General features: G+C 39.5%; 1 protein-coding gene across 2 annotated transcripts; it reads right to left on the bottom strand.

Moving 5' to 3' along the window:
- Positions 1-945: 945 nt before the first annotated feature.
- Positions 946-14,908, bottom strand: LOC114685122 (zinc finger protein OZF-like). 2 transcript variants are annotated; one of them, XM_028859741.2, is made up of 4 exons: positions 14,751-14,908; positions 6,881-7,007; positions 6,628-6,682; positions 946-3,080 (listed from the first exon to the last, which is right to left on the bottom strand). In XM_028859741.2, the coding sequence occupies exons 1-4, from the start codon at positions 14,769-14,771 to the stop codon at positions 1,433-1,435; spliced, it is 1,851 nt and encodes a 616-aa protein (XP_028715574.1). In that variant the 5' UTR covers positions 14,772-14,908; the 3' UTR covers positions 946-1,432. The 2 variants fall into 2 exon arrangements, with proteins under 2 accessions (XP_028715574.1, XP_028715575.1); XM_028859742.2 differs by lacking the exon at positions 14,751-14,908 and adding an exon at positions 14,504-14,744.
- Between the last annotated feature and the right edge of the window lie 5,546 nt (positions 14,909-20,454).

The raw sequence follows: 20,454 nt of genomic DNA, 5'->3' as shown, positions 1-20,454 counted from the left end.
TTTTTTATGTAAACATAATTACCAATGAACTAATAGTTTTTTTTTAATTTGCTATGTAAGAGACACAGAAAATATTACAATAGAACAATAACTTTTATACTTTAATCACAGACACTGTAAACCTGAAAGAGAAGTCAGTGCTCTTAGCTACTGAGCCATCTCTCTGAAGCAACAATTTCTTTTCTCTTTCTTTTCAGATTTTTTATTTGTTTATGCACATGATTGTACAGGTACCTGGAGAGGACCAGAAGGTGTTCAGAACTTCTGGAACTGAAGCTAAAGTTAGTTGAAAGCCACCCAATAAACATGCTGGAAACCAAACTAAGGCTCCTTGGACAAGTAGCAAATGCTGCTAATCACTGCGTCTTTTCTCCAGGCTCCAAATAATTTCTTTAAATGCTAGCCATTGTTGAACACCACTTCTTAGGAGTCTGTCTTTCCAGTGAGAGGAATGGCAGATCAGAAAATTATGCCAATATTATTAAGCAAATCTTACCTCCAATATTAAAAACAAAAAGGCAATAATAAAAGTCTTGTACAAGAATGGACCAAAGATCAAAATGCTAAAATTTTTATTGTACTTCTTTCAGATTATTTCTAAAATATTCTACACAAACTTAAATTCTCTTTATAAGATTTTACTACGTGAAAATGTTTTACAAGCTTTACTTCAACTGAAAATCACACGGCTTTTTTTTTTCATTAAAATTTTCATTTGGTTGGAACAAGTTCACCTTAAAAGTCTCAAGTGGTATTTAAATGTTCTGTATTGGGCCGGGCGTTGGTGGCGCACGCCTTTAATCCCAGCACTCGGGAGGCAGAGCCAGGCGGATCTCTGTGAGTTCGAGGCCAGCCTGGGCTACCAAGTGAGCTCCAGGAAAGGCGCAAAGCTACACAGAGAAACCCTGTCTCGAAAAAAAAATCAAAAAAAAAAAAAAAAAATGTTCTGTATTGGATACTCGATTTTGCTAGCCTCCTACCCTAGCTGTAATAAACAGACAGGCATTAAAATATGTATCAGAAGAGAATTTCATACTGAATATACTTGTATATTGGGGCTATCTAAGTGTTCTTTTCCACTTAAAAATTTTCATTTTTTTCTTGCTTTAGCACTATATTTATTCACTTCATTTGTATGCGCACACACATACATTCAATGGTGTGCATGTGGAACTCAGAAGACAACTTCTGGAAACTGGGTCTCTATTTCCACCATGTGACTTTCATAGTAAAACTGAGATCATCAGGCTACCCAAAAGAACCTTTACTAACTGAACCATTTCATGGTCACCAAAACTCTTTTTTCATACCTCACAATAAAAGCAAGTTGATCACAGAGGGCCACACTGTTTATAGTTGAGCAAGTTCTTCACTATGAGACCTTATATGGGTTTGCGATGGTATGTGGGACACAGATGCTTTCACAGATTGCTCACATGGACAAGTTTTCTATAGTGTGAATTCTTTCATGTTTGAGGAAATTACCACAATAAGTGAATTCTTTCCCACAATGTTTACATACATAAAGTTTCTCTTTCATAGAATGAATTTTTTTATGAGTATAATAGGAACTCTGACTATTAAAGGTTTTCTCACAAAGGTTACATGCAAAATGCTTCTCTGCTGTGTGAGTTTTTTCATGACTGTTACGGGTACTGGAAGTGGTGAAAGTTTTTGTGCAATGCTTACATGTATAAGGCTTCTCTCCAGTGTGAATTCTCTCATGACTGTTACGGGCACTTGAAGTGGTGAAAGCTTTTCCACAATGTTTGCATGCATAAGGCTTCTCTCCAGTGTGAATTCTTTCATGCTTGATTAGATCACCAGAAAGAATGAATACTTTCCCACATTTTTTACATAGAAAGGATCTCTCACCAGTATGAATTCTTTCATGGCTGTTTCTGTCGCTAGAAGTAGCAAAGGCTTTTCCACAATACTTACATGCATAAGGCTTCTCTCCAGTGTGTATCCTTCTATGATTGATAAGATAATCAGAACGACTGAATGCTTTCCCACATGTTTTACATACAAAGGGTTTCTCTCCAGTGTGTATTCTTTCATGACTGTTACGGTCACTGGAACTGGTAAAGGCTTTTCCACAATGTTTACATGCATAAGGCTTCTCTCCAGTATGAATTCTTTCATGGTTCATAAAATGACCCAAACGTTTGAATGCTTTCCCACATTTTTTACATACAAAGGGATTCTCACCAGTGTGAATCCTTTCACAGCTATTATAGTCATTGGGACTAGTGAACGCTTTTCCGCAATGTTTACATGAATACGGCTTCTCTCCACAGTGAATTTTTTCATGAACATTATCAGCACTGGAAATAGTGAAGATTTCTTCACAATGTTTACATTCATAATAATTCTCTCCAGTGTGCATTCTTTGGTGCATGAGAAGGTATTTCAACTGAATAAATCCTTTCCCACATTGCTCACAGGCATAAGGCCTCTCTCCACTGTGAATTCTTTCATGTTTTTGAAAGCATGACAAATATCTAAATGTTTTTCCACATTGTTTGCAAATATAACACTTCTCTACAATATGAATTCGTTCATGACTGATAAGGTGACTGGAATTAACAAAGGCTTCTCCACATTGCTTACACACAAATGGTTTTACTTCAGTATGGATTCTTTCGTCTATCTGGCCATGTTCGTAGTTTGTAAAGGCATTCTCATTGTGCTTATTTCCAGTATAAGTTCTCTCCTGATCCTGATCACAATGGAGATTCCCACAAGCTGTATTACATTGTTGATTTTCACAGGATTTCTCTCTGGAACTTTCATGTACTTGAAATGACTCAGAATGACCCATATCTTCCCAAGATTTCTCATGTTTAAAAGCCTTCTCCACAGGTTCCTTATACTCAAATGGTTTCTCTTTAGTTTGATCACTGAGGTGCACATCTGAGGGTAAATTATCAATGATGTTTCTGACACACAAACTGTTTTCATATGATGTTATAACAGGAGGAATGTCCCCATTAACAATATGTTCTGGAATCTCTTGCTGGGTTTTTTCACAGTGACTATCATGTTCATATTCACCATCTTTCTCAACCACCTGAATTCTGAAAAAAAATGAGAAAAGCATTATTGGAATTGGAAATAGTGAAGCCTTTTTCACGTTTTCATTAGTAAGATTCCTCACCAGTGTGAACTCTTTAGTGTGTGAGAAGGTATTTACAATAAATGAATCCTTTGGTGCATGGTATATTTTTGATTAGGCAAATAGAGTGTTGGTGACTGACTCCAGTGGTCCACTATAGTTAGAATACTCCAGAGGCAAGAGCAGAAAGACTCCAAATTTAAGGTCAATCTGGGCCACATATAAGGATCCTGTCATGAGTAAATAAATAGACTGTTTGCTTTCATAAGAATTATGAAGAATCTGAGAGACAGCGCAGTAGTTCAGAGTACCTCTTCCTCTCCTAGAAGACCAAAGTTCAGCATCCCTATGGGTGAGTTCACAGTGGCATATGACTCCAGCTTCAAGGGACATATAGCCCTCTTCTGGGTCTATAAATCCTTCTCAGACATGTGTGGCATGCACTCACATGAAACCACACGCATACATAAATTGAAATTATTTATGAACATAAAAGGAGAAAATTTTCAGCCACGGTCCTGGTATTAGCATAAAAGAATAACAATCACATGACATTAGGAAATATGACTCCACTTAGGCATTTGAAATATATAACATGTGCTGGTTAGATTTTTATCAACATGACACAAGATAGGGTCATCTGAGAAGCTGGAACTTCAGTGGAGAAAATGGCTCCATCAGATTTGCCTATGGGTAACTCTATAGAGCAGCTTTCTTGAATAATGAGTTATGCGGGAGGGCCCACCTTACTGTGATTGGTGCCTCCCCTGGGTAAGTGGGCCTGCATTATATAAAAAAGGTAGCAGAGCAAACCAGTAAGCAGTGCTACTTCATGGTTTCTGCTTCCAGGTACCTGAGCAGTTTAAGTTCCTGGCCTGGCTTCCCTTGATGATAGACATTGACAAGAAGTGTAAGCCAAAAGAAGCCCCTCTCTTCCCAAGTTGCATTTGGTTGTGGCATTTATCACAGGACTAGATAGCAAACTGAAAGAGAAATTGATACCAGGTCCATGGGGTATTACTGTTACAGACCTGACCGTGTTGTTTTTGGAAGGACTGTGATAGTGCTTAGAACTTTCAACTGGAAAAAACAGAGAATGCTTAAAGTTTAATGATCTGTTTTGGCAGATTGGAATGTACGAATGTTAAGAGCAATGTAGACAATGATAGCCTGCCTTGTCAAGTTTCAAAAGGATGTCTGAGAGAGACCAGGCTGCAACTTACGTTACCCCCTTGATCACCAGGGTTGATTTGGCTGATGTGGCTGGTGAGGGAGTGTCCCTTCGACTCTCACAGCTCCAAGTGTGTCGCCCCTGAAGCCTTGTGCTTTGTCAAAGAGGATAACCTTCCCAGCGTAGAAGAACACGAGTCTTCAGTTAACGGTCTATGAGTAGCTGTGCTCCCATGCTATAACATCCAAGCAACCCCTCAAAGGGGTGTTTAAGAATACCCCCAAAACACTATCAGAGTGGTTCAAGAGATAGTTTGTATTACAAATCTATGCTTTCTGGTCAGCTAGGGCTGAAGAATGAGCTTTGATAAACAACCAGCATTGAGGTGAAATCTTTAGAGTTTTCAGTCAGCACAAATACCACCAGGGGCCAAGGCTGCACTTCAAACTGGGAGGAAAACATGGCGATGGGTCAAATTCTGTCAGGTGGTATTGATTCTGGCAGCATGAGAACTATAGGAATGAAGGGGTCACGGAGAGAAGCTGAGATGGGGACAGTAAAAGGCCAGGATATTTCCCTGCTGAAGGTGAACCCCAGGTGCAGTGGCAACATGAAGAATGAAGGGTTTGAGAACAGATGAGATTTTGTACCAAAGGTCAAGGTTGGAGTTCCTGAAGAGAGTTCACAGTGAATGGTGAAGCTGTAACCGGTATGGACCCTAGCATATGAGAGATGTCAATACAATGGATGACTACCAAGGACAGCAGCAGTTGTGGACTAGAGCCAGCCTGAGCCTGTGAGTCAAGTGATGTGTGCTGTGTATGGCAGAGACAGAAAAGTGTACCCTAAATGCTTTGGAGATGAGGCTACCATGAGTGAAGCCCAGATGAGGTACAATGAGCTACAGAATTTGGTTAACATCGAATTATGGGTTTGATTTGATCTAATTGTAACTGTGCTCCGCTTCTTCCCTTTTGAAATAAAAAATGCATATCTGCCGGGCGGTGGTGACGCACGCCTTTAATCCCAGCACTTGGGAGGCAGAGCCAGGTGGATCTCTGTGAGTTCAAGGCCAGCCCGGTCTACAGAGTGAGTTCCAGGAAAGGCGCAAAGCTACACAGAGAAACCCTGTCTCGAAAAACCAAAAAAAAAAATAAATAAATAAATAAATAAATAAATAAAAAATAAAATAAAAAGTGCATATCTTATATTTTATTTTACAGGAGCCCACAGAGGAAACATTTTGGATTTAAGAGACACTGAATATTGGTGTATAATTTTTTTTAAGACTGTGGGATTCCTAAAGTTATGCTCTGATTTATATTGTGATATTAACATGAGATCATAAGACAAAGAAGAAAGGAAAACTTGTGGTATAATAGTGGTGAATCTGTATGTCAAGATGACAAGAAGTCAATTGTACTGGTTAGGTTTCAGTTGAGAAAATGGTTCCATTAGATTTGCCTGTAGGCAAGTCCGGGGAGGGGGGGTATTTTCTTGATTAATAATTGATGTGAGGGCCTAGCCTGCTGTGGGTACCACCCATGAGCATATGGGCCTGAGTTCTATAAGAAATGAAGCTGAATAAGTCTTGAGGAGCAACCCAGTAAACAGTGTTCTTCTATAATCCTGTTTCAGTCCCTGTCTTCAGGTTCCTGACCAGCACAAGCTCTTGCCTTCACTTCCCATGATGAGTAACTGTAATCCTGAAGTCAGGACAAGAACCTGAACAAGTTGTCTTTTGTCCTGGTGTTTATCTCAGCAATAAAAAGCAAATTAGAAACAACTCTTCTGAGCTAGTGAGGTGACTCAGAAGTTAAGAGGACTGATAGTTCTTCCAGAGGAATCATGCTTGATTCCCAGCTCCCAAATGGTGGCTCACAACTGTAACCAGTAGATGGGGAATCTTATGCCATCTTCTGGCCTCCAGAAGCACTACATGAATGTGATACACAGACATATATGTAAACAAAGCATACATAAAAAAATGATTAATTCTAAAAACCAAGATAACAACAACAAAACAGCCCTTTTATATAATGCCCTGAGAAAACATCATAAAAAACACATCAAATACTTTTGAGTATGAGGCAAGATTTTATGTAATGAACCACTGAAAAATCTCACATAGCTAAACATTTTATCACATTTGGTGACATTCAGAAATTACAGAGACGGGATAATCAAATTCTGAATGCTCACATCCAATGCAGTTTTATAAACATCTACGTTAGAATTAATTTATACTTAGATATGATTGGATAATTTACTAGGCTCTCAGTTGTCCTATCATTCCCAAATGTTTGATGTAAATTCCTCTCCTTTGAGTATAAATTACCCCAGATTTCTCCTGAGATTCTGGTAGTCCTCTTCAACATCTTCTTGTGTTTTCTCTAGAAGTAAACCCAAAGAAATTATTGTGACACAGTCAACATTATAAAAATTTATTACATTCCAAATCTTATGATGTGACCAGACTCATTAAATTCACATGTTCCCTTTCAATATTTCAAGCCACAAACCACTATACACATAAGCAGGAAAAAGTTGTCTGAATGAATAAGCAAAGGAAGCATAGTATGTTCTTTTACCTATGGAGATCAGGTTCAGAAAGTTTTCCTTCATCACATCTCTGTAGAGCTTTCTTTGACTAGAATCCAATAAAGTCCACTCTCCTGAGGTAAAGTTCACAGCCACATCCTCAAAGGTCACGGGCTCCTAAAACAGTGCACATATTAAGATGGCTGGTTTTAACTGATAGGCTGATAGGATACAGAATCATCTAGGGCATATGCTTCTGAAGACATTCCTAAGTGGCTATGCAGATAAAGATTAACTTGAGAAACTATAGTGATTACATGAATTAATGTGAGAAAACCCACTCACAGTGTATGGAAGTATTCTCTGACTTATATACAGAATTATATTAGAGGAAGAAGGGAGCAGAGGAACATACAGTCACTCATCACTCTATTCTTGATTGCGGTTGTGATTTGGCCATCTGTTTTACACTCTTGCTTTAAGGTTTCTGTCATGATTTATTGAACCCTTCAACTATGAGAAGAAATAAACTTTTTGACCTGGTTTTTTTCTTCTTTTGTGAGAGGCAGAAGAATTGTTTTTCTTAAGGCAGAGAGAAAGAGAGAGAGATCAGCATACTAGAAAAAGCAAATCTGAATAGATCATTTTGTAGATATTGTAAAGACAAAAAATGATGAAAGAAATGCTTACAGAAAAGGCACAGCTCAGGAAGGTTCAGAGGGGAACAAGGACTTGGTCTGTAACTGAGGTGGGAACCATTACTTTGCTATTTTGGTCAAGAACCTAGTTTCATTCTGCCCTGGGCCCAGAAATTTTAAAGGAACTTGCATTAAAAAAAAACAATGAAGTATTTTAGTAAATGAAAAGAGTGTAAGCAAGCTTAAAGTTTTAGACACAAAGTGATGAGAAAGCAGCTGTAATTGGTATGAAATTAATTCTTGGTACTGGGAAAATAGTGAGACAGGCAAGCACAGAACAAGTTAAGCAATCTGAGATTTGACTTGGGTTTTGCACCCAGTCCTCTGAATAATGCACCTAGCACCCTGTGAATATTCGTCTTTGAAAAATCTTCTGTAGGTAACCTTGGACCACATCTGATATCAGGTTTCATGCTTTAAAAATGGCAATTTGTTAGTCCCTCTAGTAACACCTTATTAATCCCTTATATATATTCAATTACATTTTAGAACACATCTGGTAACAATGGAAAATGGCCTGAAAGTAATGAACTACTTTGGAGCACATGTACCGTAAGGCAAACTGTGTTCTCAAAATTAATATCTAAGGAAAGTCTTTTTGCCACTTTGCATCTGAATAAGGCATATGATTAATATCAGATGCATGATGGGAAAGGATACATGCAGTGAGCAAGGCTTTCCAAGTGTAACCCAGAAACCCTCTGTGTATGCTCTATCCCTTAGCAACCAAATCCTTCCTTTCAAAGCCCCAAGCATTAATTGGTGACCTGACCCTTTTCCAAGCCACAGTCTGCATTATTTTAGGAAGATTATTGAAGAGGGGGACTGGGATAACCTTGGACTAAAATTACTAAAATCAGCAGCAGCAAAGCACATCATTTTCGGTGGGCTGTGTTCTGATATTGTGAGACGGAACCTGCCATTATATCTGAAGACCCCACACTTGCAACTCATGCACTTTCTGACCTCTCTAAGGTTCCTTTCTCTTCTCTCATTGTATATGTTGGCTATGGTCCTATGAGCTTATACTTCTCAATAGGGAGTAAGGCCTTGTTTTATACACACACACACACACACACACACACACACACACACACACACACACATTATATATATATATATATATATATATATATATATATATATATATATATATATATATATATATATAAAAGCATTGCCAAGCAGTGGTGGCACATGCCTTTAGTTCCAGCACTTGGGAGGCAGAAGCAGGATCTCAGTGAGTTTGAGGCCAGCCTGGTCTACAGGGTGAATTCCAAGACAGCCAGAACTGCTTCACAGAGAAATCCTGTCTCAAAAAAACCAAAATAAATGAAAGAAAGAGTAAAAGAAGAAAGAAAAAGAAAAGAAAATTGATATTGATGAGCATAGAAAAAGCTCTCAGTCTGCTTGTCTTGTTAAATTTTAAGCTTTGCTACCAATAACCCTACAATTAGAGGTAGTTAAGCCAAGTATGGTAATGCACACCTGCAATCTTGATAGTCATGAGACTGAAACAGGGGGATCATTAGCTTGAGGCCAGCATGGGCTACAAAGTTTTGTCTCAAAATAAATTATCAAAAGGAAAGAGAAAAAGAAAGACTGGCTCCGAGAAAAAAAAAATGTCAAGATGTCCTTCCTTTTTTTTTTTTTAAATTTTTCCACAGACTTTGGGTACATTATTAATTTATAAATTTGTGATGTATTGAATTTTTTAAATGTACGTAACCAATATTATAAACTTCCCTTAAAACTGCCTTCATTCTGTCCCATAGACTTGGCTACACTGTGTTTTTTCGTTTAATTTTAGGAACCTAAAAATTTCCTTCTTGATTTGTTCCTTGATCTAGTTATAATTTAGTAATATATTGTTCATATTCCATGAGTCTGTGTACTTTTGTAGTTCTTTTGCTGATAATACCTTTAGTCCATTTGGTCAAATAGAACGCAATTTCTCTATATTTGTAGGGACTCTCTTCGTGTCCTAATGTGGTGGAGTTTGAAGATTGTGTATTCTTTAGTGTTTGGCTGGATTGTTCCAGTACATGTCTACTAGGTCCATTGACTTATGATGTAATGTTTCTTTGGTTAGCTTTTTGACCAGATGAATGAGTCATCTGGTAATAATAGGTTACTGACGTCATCCATTACCTGTAATTTTAGATCTAGTGGTATGTCTTTTACAAAATTGGGTGTACCTGTGTTTGTTGAATATGTTTAGTGTTGTAATCTCCTCTTGGTAGATTATTCCCATAATGAATATGAAATTACACTCTTTATCTCTTTTGACTAGTTATGGTTTGAAGTCTATTTTATCAGATAAACAATAACTATGCCTTCTTATTCATTTGCATGGAAGACCAGTTTAAACTCTTTTACCCTAAGATGGTATCTATCCTTGATGTTAAGGTAGGAATTAAGATTTTCTTTTCCCCTGAGACATAGTTTCTCTGTTTAGCCCTGGCTGTCCTAGAACTCATTATGTAGACCAGGCTGGCCTCAAACCCAAACAAAGATCTGCTTGTCTCTGCTTCCCAAGTGCTAGGATTAAAGGTGTGTGATACCCCAGTGCTGGCAGGGATTAAGACAATAACATTAAGAGCTATTAATAGTCAGACATAGTGGTGCACACCTTTAATCCCAGCACTTGGGAGGCAGAGGCAGGTAGATGGAGACTATCCTGGTCAACATAATGAGTTCCAGGACAGTCGGAGCTACACAGTGAAACACTGTCTCAAAAAAAGAGACACTTGCAGACAAAGTGATCTGCCTAGAAGCCTCGCAGACCAGCTCAGCTGCCTAGAAGAGGCTCAGACCAGCATGTTATGGTGTCTGCTTGGATGCAACATAATTCAAACAAGAGTTTGGATGCAGAACAAACTCAGGAGAACTGTGACCCTGAAGCCGAATATTACAGTTTTTAAGCACAAAACCCACAAATATCTGTGCCAAGTTACAGTTATATTTTCCACCAACTGGGATTCAGGGATCAGGAGCTTTCTGAGGGACATTTCTTCTCATTGGGTGTTTTACTCTGATGGCTGGGCAGTTTGCCCATCATTCATGCCTCAACTTGGCAACCAGGATGTCAGTAATGTCAGTTACCTAGGAATGTCTTGGAAAGTTAAACTTTATTTGACCTTTCATCAAAATGGAAGTTCTATTCAAATGGCTTCAGTTTGGTTCCTTCTTACAAGCAGAGCAGCCTGGAAAAAGCAGAGACTAGCCAACATGCTTGAAAGAAGATCAAACCAGTTGAAGTAACTGCAAAGGACAGCATCCAACCTGCTGAGCTGCGTATAGGCTATGCAAGGTAACCAGCATTCCTGAGCTGGTTTCCATTCATCCACCCTACGGTTGGCTTTGGTGATGCAGCTATCTTTGATTCATTTCGGACCCTGTAAGTAACTCTTCACTTATATTTCTGTAATCATCCCAATAAAACTCATTGGTTCACCAAGCTGGACTTTGGTAGTAGCCATACTTTAGTCTATTGTTGGTTTCCTGTCTGACTTGAAAAGATGATTGGTCATATCTCCAATAGAATGCCATCACAGAACGACTACATATAAAGTCAGAGATTTATTTGAATTCAGTAATACTCCATGACTTCAATACCCAACTCACCGTTCAACTAATGAACTAGATAAAAAAATAAAATAAAGAAAATCTGTAATTAAATGACACAATGAGGTCAGATGAGATAGGGTATGCCTTTAATCCCAGCACACACAAGGTAGAGACAGGTAGATCTCCATGAATTTCAGACCATCTTGGTCTACATAGCAAGTTCCAGGCAAGCTGGAGCTATATAATTGAGACTGAGTCACAAACAGCCAATAAACAAACAAAGAAAATGAATGATGCCACTAAACAAATGAACCAATTCAACACACAAAGAATATTCCACTCAAACACAAGAGAATACACACACTTCTAAGCAACTAATGGAAAGTCTCTATATGAGGATACAAAGCAAGTTTCAACAAATGAAGAAAGCCTAAATGGATGTCTTGTATTCTAACTGATCACAATGCAATAAGACTGAAAGCCAATAGCAACAGAAATACAAAAAATCTACAAACTAATAGAGATTAAATAACACACTACTGAATGAGGAATGTGTCATTGAAGAACTAAAGGAGATCAAGTGCTTCCTTGAATTAATAAAAATGAAGGCATAATGGAAGAAAACAGATGAAATACAATGAAGACAGTACTAACAGGGAAATTTATAACTCATCTTTCTATGGTTAAAAAAAATCATACGAGAGGCTAGGTGGTGGTGGTGCACACCTTTAATCCCAGCACTTGGGAGGCAGAGGCAGGTGGATCTCTGAGCTTGAGGCTAGCCTGGTCTATAGAGTGAGTTCCAGGGCAGCCAAGTCTACACAGGGAAACTATGTCTTGAAAAAAAAAAAAATCAAACCAAACCAAACCAAACCAAAAAAGCAAAGACAATAACAACAAAATCAGACAAGAGGGATTTCCTCCCTCCCCTCCTAGCTCTTTATGGTGTTGGAGTTCAGAGGCCTGGGACCTTCCCTCCTACTGCCTCCAGGACCTCCTGATGTTTAGGGGATGTCTCTGGGTCTCAAAGATAAGGAAAAAGACTTAATGAATAGTTATCAACCACATTATGGTACCCTGTCTACCCTGGCCCCTCCAAGTCCCACCATGTCACAGGACACGTACCAGTAAGGATCAGGGACTCTGATCTCTCACCTTTCACCCTTGATCCCTCAGCTTTCCACCAGGGATCTAGAACACCCTGACTTTCAGCCAGTGATGAGCTATCACCCACGCATTCTCTGTGATTTCTACCTTTGTGGCTCCACTATGACCTCCAATCTACAATTTCTGATTCAGAGAAACCTGCATAACTGGAAAACTGGAGCTTTCATCTCATGTGGCAGGGAGTTCAGTGTATCTTTCTGCACTACTTCTGACTCAAAGAACTGTCTAAGACTGCAACAAACACACACACACACACACACACACACACACACACACACACACACCCCGCAATGACCATGCCATTTACCTCTCACTCATACCTTAACTCCCCCTAAAGTCCCAAAGAAAACTCTGGACCTCTGACTTGTCCTCAGGCAATAGAGTTCCACAGGCCTGCAAGTTGCAAGTGGGGAATTAGGGGCTCTGTACTGCTCGGACCTGAGCCCGCCAGGCAGCAGAAGCCCACCTGTCCCCTTGCAGGTTTAAGGCAGGACCTCCTCATCTCCTCCCAGTTCCACAGGCAAGAATCTCAGGTTTCATACCCCCCTTATTCTCCTGTACCCCAGTTTCTAACCCCAAAGCACAAAGTCCTGGCTTCACGCTAGAGGGATGATACTAACGAAACTGTGTCTTGCCACCCCAGGTTTACGAGAAGAATCTGCTGTTACCTTGAAGACCATCATGTCATTTTTACCCCTGCACAATGGGATGAGATCTACCCATCCCTCTTTGGAGGTCAAGGGGAATGCATCATCTTGGGATTTAGGGTGTTATTATTCTGTAAGCATTTCCTACAAAATACAAGTTTATACTTTGGGGGGGGGGGCGGGTAATCAGACAGGAAGCTGGAGAGATGGCTCAGCAGTTAGGATGCTTGTGGCTCTTCCAGAGGACTCAAGTTTGCTTCTCAGCTCCCATAATGGGTGGCTTACAACTGAATATACTTCCAGCTCTAGCGGATCCAACAGCTTCTTCTGCCCTCTGCAGAAACCCAAGTACACACACACATACACACACACACACACACTCACACACACACACACACCAAACAAAATACGTGTTTTTCAAAAAAATCAGCTCTCTGATAAACAACCTAAAGAAGGACCTTAGGTATCGAGAAAACAAGAACTAAAACTCCAAATCACTAAATGGAAGAAGTAATGAAGATCACAGCTGAAATTAATGAAACAAAAATGGGAAGAAAAAAACCTCAAAAACCCCCACCAAAGTGGATGACTCAAAGGAGGATCTGAATTCAGTTCCCAGGACCAACACAGTGGATCAGAGCCACCTATAACTTCATTTTCAGGAGGGAAAAACACTAGCTCATATATGTAAAAAACAAAACACCTCAATATAAAAAACAAATTAAAAAAATTGAATCGAAAAATTAAGAGTTGGTGTTTGAAAAGATAAACATGATAAGCCCTTAGCCAAATTAAACAAGAGTAAAAAGACACCCATTAATAAAATAAGAGATGAGAAAGGAGGCATTACAATAGACACCCCAAAATTCAGAGAATCATGATAACATACTTGAACATGCTGGGTAGGGTGGCATTTATCTTTAATCCTAGCTCCTGGGAGCCAGAGGCAAGCTGATCTTGGTCAGTCCAAAGCCAGCGTCATCAACACAGCAAGTTCCAGGCCAGCAAAAGCTACATTGCCTCAAAAAAATGTACTGTTACCACATTAGTATGCATTCAGTGTTTCCATAAAAGAGGACTGTGCTAAGCCATCAGTGTCACACCTGCTGCTGAGGAAACTCAGAAGCCTTGGGATCTTCTTGCCAGAATCTTAGGGAGAAAAACGACCTACTTTTAAAATTGCACAGCAGGGCTGAGGATGTGGCTCACTCGGCAGCGTGTCTGCTTAATATGCAGGAACTCCCTCCCTCTGTTTCCTCCCCAGCACATCAAACCGAGTGTGGTGACTCGTGCCTTGCAACCCCAAAACTTGGGAAGTGAACGAAAGTGGACCACAAGTTCAAGGTCATCGACAGCTACGTATGGAGCTCCGGGATAGAAAAACCGAAAATAAAATAAAATAAAATAAAAATAAACTCACATTACAGATCCCTTCTGTTTGCAGACGCAGCCTAGAGTAAAACCAATACAACACCAAAGAGATCACAGGAAACAATAAAGCAGATCAAACGCCAGTGTGCAAGGGCAGACGGGCAGCAACGCTCACCACCCACGTCCCTTCACAGCACAGCCCGGACTCCGCGTCACCAACCCGCTAGCGCTGCTTTGTCTGTGGAGGCGCAGGTTCATCGCGTTTTTCCATGACAGGCTGGGGACCGGAATGAAGCCTTTTCACAGCGACAGGATAGGAGGGGCCTCCCGACTGCCAGCTGCCGGCTCCGGGGTGCCAGACTCCAGCTCAGACTCTGAAGCAAAGTGCCAGGGGACTGTCTAGTCGGCGGCGCCAGGCTGCACCAAGGCCGCGCGGCCCATGACTCCAGGAGCCACCGCGCACTCACCATTTCCTGCTTCGGACGCATTCAGTGGTCCTCTCGGAGGGGCCTGACGTCAGAATAGGTGACACTGACTGACACCAGCTGTCACACACCTCACAAAAGCTACACCGGATTCAAAAATGGAGCCAGGGGCGGAAACACCAGAACATTCTTGTTCCTCATTTGACAGTTCCAGCAAGGAAGTAACAGCGTCCCTGATTGGCAAAAGCTGCTGGACCCGCCTTCTTATTCATGAGTAGCAGGACCAACATCCTTTCCCGTCACGGGAGCAAATAAAAATGGTAGATAAAAGCAACACCCAATCGTAACCCAGGCGGTCCCTTTGGAGTAAATCTGAGAGATAATTGCATTTAAGGGGAACACCTTCTGGGGTTTTAGTGCACAGACTCGCTTCCTCGTGATCAGTGAGTTCCTACTGTTTATTCCACATAAAACAGAGCCATAGGTTGGCTTTTGGACATGCTGGATTCAGTGCCCTTAAAGAAAACCCATGACCATAACAGGAAGGGTCCCAAGTCAGTGAAGACACAGTACAAAGAACTGGGGCCTGATGTGCCAACTAAAGAATTTGTGATAAATGCACTTACTGAATGAATGTATAAAATACAATTACCTGGAAGCAATATTCTATAAAGGATTCAGGAGGAGGAACAGATCTTGAACTGGAGACAGAGACCTTAACTTTGCCCCAGACCAAAAAGATAACCTACATTATCAAGTGTAAACATATCCTCACACCTCAGGATCACACACACCGCTGCACAGGAAACTTCACAGAGGAACATTTCCTGGTGATAAGGGAGAGATGCCAAATAAGTTCACCCCCTTGAACTTCCTATGACTTCCATAGCTCTTTCTACCACGAAATCTCTCCTTCAGCACCTTAACATTCACAAGACGGACAACGTCTTCCACAGTCATATTAAAGTTTTAGCCAATGTAAACTATTGAATTCACAAATACTTTCTCCAGGGCTCTATCTACCAAAATGTGTCATTAAACCTGATCATCACAGATGTACTTCCTGTGAGAGGAAGAGAAGAAAGGGAAGTGAGGACAAGAGGCAATAAAGAGATGACTATGGAAGGAAGGAAGGAAGCCTCACATTAATTGATTAAAAGGCTATCTTTGACAAGGAGTTGAATTTCAGTTGGTTTGCATTGCAATCAGAGTCTGGAAAAAATCTAAACAAAAAGAAACATTGTAGTTAAATAACATCATAAACCAAAAGACATCTTCAGAACAATCCACTCAACAAATGTGTGTGTGTGTGTGTGTGTGTGTGTGTGTGTGTGTGTGTGTATCCTTGTCAGTCGAAAACCAACCACATATTAAAACAGAAAGTAAGTCTCACCAAATATAGAGAATTGTAGTAACAATCAGCACTCTCTGACCAAAAAGGGATAAAGCTGGATATCTTCAGAAATAGAAACTACAGGAAGTAAATAAATTCACTGAAGCTAAACAACACACTACTGAATGATAATAATAACAAGAAACAAAAAACTCTGAAAAACTAAAATTGCATGAAAATAAAAACACAATATATATTAATTAGTGCAGTCAACTAAACAAAAACCCCACAACACATAAAAACCCATGGAACCTCAAAGCCCATTCCACAGTGACACACTTCCTCCAACAAGGCCACGCCTCCTAATAGTGCCACTCCCTATGGGGGCCATTTTTCATGAAGTCTTTTCATGGCAATAGGAAAGAACTAAGAACCCTGGAACCAAAACAGAGATGATCCTTTAGGCTCTGTTATTCCTTAAACAAAAAGACATAACTTATCCCTATGGTTTCAGATTTTCTTAAATAACTACTTAAGTTGGTAACTAATATGCCTAAAAGCAAATCCAAAATGTTAATGTTTCTTCAAAATAATTGCTTATACTTTCCAATAAATATGTCAGATTTCTAATTAACATATCAAGGTTTATATCAAGTTTATTTGAAAATCTTTCAGTCAAGCTTTAGTTGTGTTACACAACCGTCAAATTTTATTTTAATTAAAAAGTTTTTTATGTATTTATTTTATTTTATATGTATGAATGTTTGCCTGCATGTATGTGTCCTCATCTTGCTTGGTGCTTCTGGAGTTAGAAGAGGGCTGTAGGTCCTTGGAACTGAAGTTATGGATAGTTGTGAGTCGCCAAGTGGTTGTTGAAAATTGGATTCCTGGCCTTTGAAAGAGGAATAATTGCTCTTAACAACCGCACCATTTCTGTAGCCAGAACAGCTCAGTATTAAAGAGGTGTTTTTGTTTTTTTTTTTAAATTCTGGAACAACTGTCCTTCTAGGTATTCAATACCCATACTTGGAAACCTGTACCAATACGGACTAAAACCAGAAGAGTAATATTTGGACTCTATCCAGGTCAAATAAGTCTCATGTGACTACAAGTGACCTTGAAATTTCCTCCTAGTCAGGTAAGTTTCCTGACCTCTAGATCAGAGAGACTCTGAGAAGGAAAAAAAGAGGTTCAATCTAAGCAGTGTACATTCTACACAAGGGAGAATCAACATAGAGGGAAAATGCCATTGGTGTTCCCAAGAGAAGCCACATGGTCAACAAGGGCCCTGACTCATCTTAGCAGTTAAAATAACTGGTAAAAGGCTAAAGGAGCCTTGGTATCCTCCCAAATTCCCAGTAACTAAAGGAATGGAGTCTAAATTAGCCTTAACTGCAGCAGTGGTAATAGCAATAATACAATTATATTATTATTATTATTATTATTATTATTATTATTATTACAATGGTAGTTCTGTTGACCCATGAGGTCTTATACACCAGCATGAAGGTATAACAAAAAATTACAATGATTGGTATAAAACAAAACAAAGCTAACCTACACTTTTAAAAGGAGAAATTATAATTCAGGCATAATTTAGGCCTTCCCATAAATTACTATATAAGAGCCACTGATACACCAGTTAGGACAGTCACAGTCACCCCAAGTATTATGCAATGTTATGCTATATATAAATCCTTTTAGATAGGTTTATCTAAATCTGCCTATAGTTGTATCCTTTTTTGTGCTCTGGTTTTCTTCTTTGTTTTCCTTTCAACACTGTTGGTACTCAACAGTTATAACCCAACACTTCCTTTTCATCTATTCCACCAACAGATACTTTCTTCAAATTGTTTTTTGTTTCTCACATTTTAATATATAATCACAAGCTGTTTTTTGTTTTGTTTGCTATGTGCATGTGAACATGAGAGTGTTGGTAGCAATGGAGGCCTAAGGAAGGTGTTAGATCCATTGGGGTTGGAGTTACAGGCACTTGCAAGCTACAAGACTTAGGTTCTGGGAACAAATTCCACTCCTCTTTAAGAGCAGTAAACACTGTTGACTACTGAGCCATCTCTCCAGCCCTAAGACTGTCCTTTATTATCATTTGTTTTCTTAATCTTGGAAACCCTGACTTGTGAAAGGTGAATTCTCAAAATACATCTAATTTGCCTTTTCCAAATTTGTCCTTTCCTGATGGCCTAGTGTGATGAACACTTTACAGTTTTTACTGATTGTTTTTCAGCGTTGAGACTACTTTATATCTTAGGCCTTTTTTGTTTGTCTGTTGTTTTGTTTTTCTTGAATATGGTTTTTATTTAACCCTGAAGTTCCTGCAACATGCTAGATAGATCGGTCTTGCCTTGAAATCACAAAGATGTACTAGTCTCTGCCTTCTAAGTGCTGGGAATAAATGCATGCATTATCATGCTATTCCACTAATTACACTTGGTATTATTGTCTGTGCTTCCCAATAAAGAGAAACTGATTAGCATGTCATAAAAAGAGCTTCTTTTTGCTGTATTCAAAAAATGCTCCTCACTCTAGTAAGATACCCTCTTAGGAGAAAAGAACGGGAAAAGGTATTCAAGTCAAAGAAAATCAACAAACAAGGGGTACTCAACTTAGTTTTGTGTCAAAATAACATAAATAGTCATTTGGGAAGAGGGACTCTCATTTGAGAAAATTCTCCCATAAGAGCTTCCTGTAGAAAAGCCAGTAGTAAATTTCATAGTTCGGTTGTTTCTTTGTTTTTTGTTTTTGCTTTGTTTTGTTTTGTTTTGTTTTGTTTTGGACAGGATCTCCCCACTAGGTATTTGTGGATTATCTGGAACTAGCTATGTAGAACACATTGGCCTTGAATAAAAGAGAACCACACCACCCACTCCTTACTCTATCACAGGATTAATGGGTTTCACTACCATTCCCACTGATCATTTTCTTGATTGATGATTGATGTAGGTGGGCCCAGTCCACTTGGGGACAGTGTCGTCCCTGGTGAGGTGGTCCTGCATGGTATAAGGAAGCAGGTTGAGTCACCTATGAAGAACAAGCTGGTAAACAGCATTCCTCCATGACTTCTGTTTCAGTTCTTGCTTCAAATTTCTTGCCTTGATTTTCTGCCCTGACTTCCTTTGATGGTGATGGACTATGATGTGGAAGTGGAAGAGAGGAAAAAAAGAATCTCTATTCTCCAACTTGATTGTGGTTGGGGCTGGAGAGATGGCTTGGTGGTTAAGAACACTGGCTGCTCTTTCAGAGGACCCAGGTTCAGTTTTAAGCACCCAAATGGTAGCTCATAACTTTCTCAAATAGAATCCCCCTCCCAAACCAACCAACCAACAACAAAAACCAAATTGATTGTGGTGTTAGTGTGTTATCCAAGAAAAAGGAAACTTTACTAAGACAAGGGAGCACAACTATTATAAGACAAAATAGACCAGCCAAAACTAGTCAGAAGATGGTCACTTAGTGCTAATTAGAGGAATAGCCCTCCAAGAATATTACAATCCTAACAACACCTACCACACACACACACTGGTGTGCTCAATTTTGTAAATGACATAGCTCTAGGTCTAAAAATTACAGATTAATCTCAAGACTAGGTATCTTCCACACCCTCAGGACACCAAATGATGTGCCATCAGAACCTAAACTAAACTACCATTGGAATTATTAACGTCATTAATAGGCCTCATATACATCTATGGACAATTCACCTGAACACTAAAGAATGCACATTCTTCTCTGAAACTCAGTGGAACTTTCTCCAAAACTGACCATATTATATTCGGACCCAAAGAAAGTGTCAACAAATACAGGGAGACTGAAATAGGTATGTGCATTCTGTTTGAGCACAATGGAAGGATGGTGGGTATCTTCAGCAGTAAAAAGCAGAGGAAATATACAGACTTGGGGAAACTAAACATCACACTTCCCAATGATCATTGGAGAGGAAAGAAATCAAGAAAGAACTTTGAAATTCCTCAATAGGCATTACAATGAAAACACAGCAACATGCTAGGTTCACACAGGAGAAAGCGAGGTGCCCAGTGGTTGCGGCAAGCCAGGTTTTAATCCCCACACTTGGTGATCTGCTTCTTTTAAGATGCTTCTCAAATCTGGGGATCAGTCCCTGAAACTTGTTTATATGTGGGAATCACTCGAGGGAGGTGCTTCCTATGGAGGCCTCCATTACAGATAGGGTTTCATCATGGAGTTTAAGTTATTCTGGAAGTGGACAGATGGCTTAGGCTTTTGTGGAATGCAGTACTTCTGCCTCAGACTTCTGACTTTTGAACTGTAGGTTTGTGGCTTTATGCCTGGCTTCTGAGAGATCTGGATTTTGTAACCTATCAATTTCCACAGAAGATATCTTTTATTTATTTATTTATTTATTTAGTTAGTTAGTTA

The sequence above is a fragment of the Peromyscus leucopus genome, chromosome 22 (assembly GCF_004664715.2).
Source record: "Peromyscus leucopus breed LL Stock chromosome 22, UCI_PerLeu_2.1, whole genome shotgun sequence".
NCBI lineage: Eukaryota > Metazoa > Chordata > Mammalia > Rodentia > Cricetidae > Peromyscus > Peromyscus leucopus.
This window is presented reverse-complemented; position numbering and strand designations above follow the sequence as displayed.

Excerpts from the sequence above, each read along its gene's own strand:
- LOC114685122 (XM_028859741.2), bottom strand. The coding sequence starts at position 14,771 with ATGCGTCCGAAGCAGGAAATG. Across the intron at positions 7,008-14,750 it reads TGCGTCCGAAGCAGGAAATG|GAGCCCGTGACCTTTGAGGA; the intron begins GTGAGTGCGCGG and ends GCACTGTTTTAG. Across the intron at positions 3,081-6,627 it reads AATCTCAGGAGAAATCTGGG|AATTCAGGTGGTTGAGAAAG; the intron begins GTAATTTATACT and ends ATTTTTTTTCAG.